This window comes from Crocuta crocuta, unplaced genomic scaffold (assembly GCF_008692635.1).
Source record: "Crocuta crocuta isolate KB4526 unplaced genomic scaffold, BGI_CrCroc_1.0 scaffold73, whole genome shotgun sequence".
In the NCBI taxonomy this organism is placed as follows: Eukaryota; Metazoa; Chordata; class Mammalia; order Carnivora; family Hyaenidae; genus Crocuta; species Crocuta crocuta.
Window position 1 is genome coordinate 310,376 of NW_027529443.1, and position 7,205 is coordinate 317,580.

General features: G+C 52.4%; 1 protein-coding gene across 2 annotated transcripts in view; it reads left to right on the plus strand.

Moving 5' to 3' along the window:
- Positions 1-7,205, plus strand: part of ZNF668 (zinc finger protein 668) — a 13,307-nt gene that overhangs the window by 594 nt on the left and 5,508 nt on the right. Inside the window, exon 2 of one of the 2 annotated variants that reach the window (XM_077760318.1) lies at positions 5,948-6,623. In XM_077760318.1, the coding sequence (XP_077616444.1) occupies positions 5,974-6,623 (650 nt within the window). In that variant the 5' untranslated portion in view covers positions 5,948-5,973. The remainder of the gene's footprint in view (positions 1-5,947; positions 6,624-7,205) is intronic. The other variant, XM_077760319.1, reaches the window with a different exon arrangement.

The following is a 7,205-nucleotide window of genomic DNA, read 5'->3' on the forward strand; positions in this document are numbered from 1 at the left end:
TGGGCCTTGGGGGTCCTAGAGCCCGCCATGTTGCGGGCTTTTGTCCCAGGCGCGCGGCCCGCCTAACAAGGTCCCCGGCGCCTGCGGCACCCCTCCCCGGCCGAGGTCCTGGCCGCCCCTCCCGCGGTCCTAGAGAACGCCATCTTGCAGGCCTTTGTCCAGCGTCCAGTCCGTGGCCCATTCATTTGTTCATTCTCTCATTCTTCCTCCACTCCTTCCTGCCTCGTTCTCCGAGTCCACGTTTTCGCAGCCTTCGGAGACGAGTCAGCCCGGGGTCCTGCTCTGCGGGGCTGTCTAGTGGGGGCGCCGACAGATAGACTGTTGCAGAGAGCGAGAAGCGCCGGGTTTCTGCAGCCCTCGGCCCCTTCTCAGCACGTCTTCCAGGCCCTAACGCCCTTCAGACTCCCACGTACCTCAGAGACCCCATTTTACTGATGAGAACACTGAGGCCCAGAGCACCGCGGCGCCCTTTCCTCTACTGCTTTTTAAGTATTTTTGAGGGCACTGAGAAAGCGAATATTTGAAGGATGCACAAGAATTTTCCCATGGGAGAAGGCAAGCAAGGGCTCCCCAGGGAGAGGGCTCCCCAGTGGAGATGCATTTAGGTGAGAAAGTTTGAAAATTGAGGCTGGAGCTTAGTTCGCTATTGGGAGGGGGGACACTGCCACTGGAGCTGAGGCTGAAAAAGTAGGTTAGGATTAGGTTGTGAACTGACCAGGTTGGAGGCGTAGGAGATGATTAGCTTTCACTTCTGCACAGTTCACAGTTCCCCATTCACCATCTCACCAGGTCTCAATGGACTGTAAGGCCTTATTGGCATCTACTTATTTATACATGGGGGAGACCAAGATGCAGAGAAGAGAAGAAGCAGCTCCTTTTTTTTCTTTCTTTCTTTTTTTTTTTAAAAAAAATTTTTTTTTTTAATGTTTTATTTATTTTTAGGAGAGAGAGAGAGACAGCGTGAGCAGGGGAGGGTCAGAGAGANTTACAGGGTCATAGCCTAAGCTGTCGGGGAATTAAATCCCTGCATCTCTGGCATTTTACAGCCTAGTCAGGCAGCAGGCCCGCATCTCCCTCCTAAGCCAGTAGTGAAGGGAAGACAAACCTCCCTCACCAGAGCAATGAACCCACTTTGGGATAATGGGGTGATATTTGGAACTTGTGAACTTGGGAAGACAGAGAAATTCGGTTTATAAATAGTTGTTGACACACATTCTCACAAACACCTCCTATAGAGGAGGCAGAAGCAATAGACCTGAGTCTGAATTCTGTCTCAGAGGTTGATTCATTCACTTTGTTTTGGGGCATCAAATCACAGTTCTAGGTGTAGAGGATATAAAATAAAGGTTCCTGGCTCTTTGCCAGCCTAGACTCTGGTGCTGGAGACAGAAAATTAACAGTCAAGCTATAAAATGTGTAAGTGCTACCAAAGCAAAATCAGGACAGAGAGCAGAAATATGGGAGGCAGACCGCCTATCTGGCTTTGAATACTGGCTGTGACCATGACCAGTTACTTCATTTCTGTTGCCTCATTTTCTTTGTCTGTTAAAGGGGAAAAATAATATTGTTTAACTTAGTGTGTTCAGGCTAACCATGACAAAAAAAAAAAAAACCCACAAGACTGAAGGGCTTAAGCAACAGAAATTTATTTCTCACAGTTCTAGAGGCTGGGAAGTCCAAGATCAAGATGCCTGCCAGTTCAGTTCCTGGTGAGGACTCTTTTCCTGCCTTGTAGATGTCCAGCTTCTTGTTATGTCCTCACATGACATGTGCGCATTCATTCAGTCCATAGGAAACTGCTGGGCAGTTGAGAGGCTTAGCTTGAGTAGTACACACAAAATGCATAGAATGATACTTGGCCCATGGTAACCTTGCAAGGAATGTTATCCAGATGGGTACCATAAGGGGAACCAAAGAGGAAGAGCAAGAATGTAGATAGCATTAACAAAGGTGGTCAGGGGGTGCCTGGTTAGCGTCCGACTTCCGCTCAGGTCATGATCTCACTGCTTGTGAGTTTGAGCCCTGCCTCAGGCTCTGTGCTGACAGCTCAGAGCCTGGAGCCGGCTTCAGATTCTATGTGTCTCTTCTCTCTCTGCTCCTCCCCCACTCGTACTCTGTCTCTCTCTCTCAAAAATGAATAAGTGTTTTAAAAAAGGGTGGGGGGGGCACCTGAGTGGCTCAGTTGGTTGAGTGTCTGGCTTTTGGTTTTGGCTCAGGTCATGATCTCAGAGTTTCATGAGTTCGAGCCCCACGTTGGGCTCCACGCTGGTAGCGTGGAGCCTGCTTGGGATTGATTCTCTTTCTCCTCTCTCTGCCCACCTCCCCCTGCACTCACACTATCTCTATCTCTCTCAGAATAAATAAATGAATTTGACAAAGAAAGGTGGTCAGGAAAGCCTTCTCTGAGGAGGTGACAAGGAGCTGAGGTCCAAATGAAATCAAGGAGATAGTTACACAATGACCCTTGGGGAATAGTGGTTCTGGCAGAGGAAACTACTAGTACAAAGGCCCTGGGGGGGGGGGGGGGGGGGGTTGNGCTATTTTTGGAAAAGAAAGACAGCCTGTGTGGGTGGAGCCTAGCAAGACCATGAAGAGGAGGGGAAGGTGAGGTAGGCAGGAGTTAGATCATTCAGGCCCTTGCTATCCGTGGAAAAGATACTGGTCTTTGTCCGAGTTTCCTCGGACAAAGTGGAAAGTTTCCTGATTTGTTTCATAAACCTGAAGTAAATGAAGACTGGTAGAGAAAGAACCCAGGGGTCTGAAGACATGGATTTGAGTCTGGGCCTCTTGACTAGTTAGGTGTGCTTGTAAAGTGTTTTTCCTTATGGGATCCTTAATCTCCATATCTGAACAAGAGGCATCATAGTGCCTCTCCTAGGAGCTTTGTGAAGACCCAAGGATGCGTCTTTGGTTCTTAAGTGTTGGTTGGCATGATCCCCAGAGGATCAGGACCCCGAGAGGATCAGGACCCCGACAGCTTTCTGAGTCCAACCTCATGCTCCCTGGATGATGATTCTCAGGCAGGGGACGGGGTTTACAGACTTGACTTGGAGAAACATCACTCTAGGGAGTGATGGGTGGAAGAGTCCTCAGTGAACAATGAAGCGAGGAACTAATGGTGGGATTTAGTGGGGGGCCTAGCCCACGGGGCCCTCTGCTCTTCGTGGAGCTGGGCATCTGTTGGGACCAACCTGGTGCTTCCCTACCTTTTCCCCGGGGAAGTGCTTTAGGGGGAGAGATGTATACCTCCAGCTGCTATCTGGTTCACAGGTGGGAACACTGAGGCCCAGAGCTCAGAACACAGGCGTGAAGCCCTCTGAAAGGGAAACAAACATAAAGCGTGCTGGTTCCCGTCTCATGGCAGTTCTACAGGGGTGAGAGAAGATGAAGATGTGGCCTGAACTCGGGGTTCTGGTCACTGGGGGGTTGGCCCAGCAGCAGACGAGTCTGGGAGGGCCGAAATGACTGATCAGGGGCCCAGCAACTCAAGGCGAGTTAAACATCTGATTCAAGTCCCAGCTGTTGAGTCTAGCTTTGTGGCCATGGGCTAGTCACTAAATTCCTTGGAACCTCAGTTCATTTGTTTGTAAAATGAGGATAAGAATCTCTATCTCAGGAAGCTGTAAGAGAATTAAATAAAGTAGCACGCTCAGCACATGCTCAGCAAAGTGTCTGGCTCTCAGAAGACTCTCAGTAATTGAGGGCATTTATTCATATCATATCACTTCTATTCAGTCTTCACCCAACACTGTGAGGTAAGTACTATTATTACCTCCATTTTTCAGATCAGAAAATTAAGGTCCTGTGGCATAAGGTAAATGTCACAAGGTCACAGCTAGGAAGTGAGTGAGGCAAGATTCAAAGCCAGGCAGTCTAGTTTCAGAGATGGGACACTTAACCACAGTGCTACATTGTTTCTCTGGGCCTCTGTTCCCTTATCTATAAAAAAGGAATCCATATAATAGAACTTTTCTTGTGGTGCTGACATGAAGTTTGAGTTAATCCATGTAAAGAGCTTAGGAAATTGCCTTTTATCTAGCAAGGGCTCAGTAAATGTGAGCTATCTTTTTTACTAAAGAGAAACTATCAGGCAGTCTGTCCAGAGATGGTCTGGAAAGGAGGTAGTGACTGCCTCATCCAGAGACAGGGAAGGATCCCCTGGAAACTATAGGGGGGAATTCAAACCACAGGGAAGGTTGGTCCTCAAGCCCTTTAACTCCCTTCCAGCCCCAGCATTTATTTAGTGGGAAAAGTGAGAAAGGGGGGAAAAAAAACAACAAGCTGAGGGTGGAACAGAGTTGTGAAGGATTGGGACCAAAAACCATAGAGNCGTGGTATGATGGAAGTCATGGAAAGTTATCGAGCAGTGGACAAATGATCACATGATACTTTATGAAGAGGCTGCCTGTGCGCATAGCAGATTATGTGTGTAGGGGTGGGGGACCGTGGCAGGGCCACTAGGCAGAAGGGTGCTAATTCTAAACTTTTTTTTTTTTTAATGTTTTATTTATTTCTAGGAGAGGGAGAGAGAGAGAGACAGCGTGAGCAGGGGAGGGTCAGAGAGAGAGGGAGTCACAGACTGAAACAGGCTCCAGGCTCTGAGCTGGCAGTCAGCACAGGGCCCGACGCGGGGCTCGAACCCACGAACCGCGAGATCATGACCCAAGCGAAAGTCGGACGCTTAACCGACTAAGCCACCCAGGCGCCCCGAAGGGTGCTAATTCTAAAGTGCAGCTCTTGCCACTTACCCCCAGGGCTCCTGTGTCCTCCCTGGGTCAGAGCTTCGAAGCCACCAACCCCTGAGGTACACAGATGAGGAAACAGGCCTAGAAAGGAGCAGCAGAACTCAGGCCTCTTACCTCCCAGCCTGCATTCTGCGCACAACTGGCTCCCCTGCCCTGTCTGTAGCAGTGTCCTCCCCCCTTCCCCTGGTCACCCCCAGCAGCTGCTGCTGAGCACTCCCTAAGTGGATCTGCCCATAATCCTCTTCTTTTCATCCCCTAGGGAGGATGAGCTGGTGTTAAGACTAATGCAGCCATTAATCCTATTTCCTCCCAGCCTTGATCCCCAGGAGCAGCTGGGTGGAGGGTGTCTGGGCTCTGAATGAGAAAGAAGGGAGCTTAGCTAGAGCAGGTGTCCCAGGAGGCCAGGCCAAATCAGATATATTGATTATGCTGAGACACGTCTAACTGCTAGCAATGGCTCAAGCCGCCGTGAGTGTAACTGAGCTCCCCGTTACCAGAGCTATGGGAGCAGGAGCTCAACAGCAAATCCCGAGCAGAGGGTGGACCAGGATTCCCGTCTAGGGTGGAGTCCCTTACAGCTGTGCAAGGCCGGAATTCTGTGTGAACAGTTGCTGCCTCTGAAAGCTAACGAACCAGAGGGGCAAGACAAAATAAATATGCTGGGGACCTGTCGCTTCCAGACAGATGGTGCCAATCACCAGTTAGCCCACTACTTCTGCCTTCTTCTGGACCTACCTCTGGCTTCCTGGGCACTTGGCATCCTTCAGGTCTGACCCACATCTATGTAGCCTCTGTGTCTCCAGGCTTGCATAGGACTCTGTGTCCTGGCACAGGCCTTAGATGCTGAGGTGCAGAAGGAAGATGGCGAGATGGATGGAACCTGGGCCTTCTGGGAATGCTGCAGCATTTGGAAAAGCCCAGAGGCTGGGGAGAGAAGTGCGGGTGCACATTCTGATAACTCCAGTCTCCTCTCTTAGCCTCTCAGAGGTTACCTGGTCCAACTTCTTTCCTGAATGAACAGACCAGACAGGAAACTTGAGTGCAGAGTGTTACACCCTGGAGCGTTTGAAAAGAAGGCTGTGGCCATCCCTCGTGGGAAATGCTGATAAGACAGAACACCCCCTCTGAGGCCTTGGCAAGGATAGAGGCCTTAGAGAATGGCAGAAGGATGTGGCTTGTGTCTAACTTTGCTTCTTTCCTAGAGAAGCTAGCTCCGCCCTTTGTGGCCATGGAGGTGGAGTCTACGGAGGCCCGGTCATCCTCCGCCCCCGGCTACAAGCGCTCCGGCCGCCGCTACAAGTGCCTGTCCTGTACTAAGACATTTCCAAATGCGCCCAGGGCAGCGCGTCACGCTGCCACACATGGTCCTGTAGACTTCGCAGAGGAGGTGGTGGAAACGAAGCTGAAGCCGGAGACAGAACCCAAAGCAGAGGATGCCAGCGGGGACAAGATGTCAGGTGCATCGGCAAAGCCTCGGCCTTATGCATGCCCGCTCTGCCCCAAGGCCTACAAAACGGCGCCTGAGCTGCGCAGTCACGGTCGCAGCCACACTGGTGAAAAGCCCTTCCCTTGCCCGGAGTGTGGTCGCCGCTTCATGCAGCCAGTGTGCCTGCGTGTGCACCTGGCCTCACACGCTGGTGAGTTGCCCTTCCGCTGTGCCCACTGCCCCAAGGCCTATGGCGCGCTCTCCAAGCTCAAGATTCACCAGCGTGGTCACACCGGCGAGCGGCCCTACGCTTGCTCCGACTGCGGCAAGAGCTTCGCCGACCCTTCGGTGTTCCGCAAGCACCGGCGCACCCACGCGGGCCTGCGGCCCTACGGCTGCGAGCGCTGCGGCAAGGCCTACGCCGAGCTCAAGGACCTACGCAACCATGAGCGGTGAGGGTCCGGAGGGTGCGGTGCTGGGGTGAGGGTACCGGGCTTGGGAAGAGCCGACCAGGGGTGGAGGTGGGATGTGGGGCAGCAGCAGCTGCCCTGGGACCAACGGGGCCTGGGGTTGAGGCTTAAAGAGGGAAAAGAGCCAACTGGAAGGTGACTGGGGCTGGGCTTTGGGGAGAAGCTGGTGGCCCTGGTTGGGGGGAGGGGGGGAAGGGCAGACTGTTGGGCCGGAGCCCTGGAGGATTCCACTGGGATCTGGGACTGGCCTGGGTCCAACTGGAAAGGGGACCCGGCTGGAAGTTGGGCCACCCAGAGGGTCTCTGGCGGAGGCTAGTAGGTGGGAGTGGGGCCTGGCCGTTGGTGTGCAGAGTGGGGTCTTATCTGGGATCTAGACACCCAGCCTGAAGGTTTCCTACTCTGTGGGGTGNCAACTGGAAAGGGGACCCGGCTAGAAGTTGGGCCACCCAGAGGGTCTCTGGCGGAGGCTAGTAGGTGGGAGTGGGGCCTGGCCGTTGGTGTGCAGAGTGGGGTCTTATCTGGGATCTAGACACCCAGCCTGAAGGTTTCCTACTCTGTGGGGTG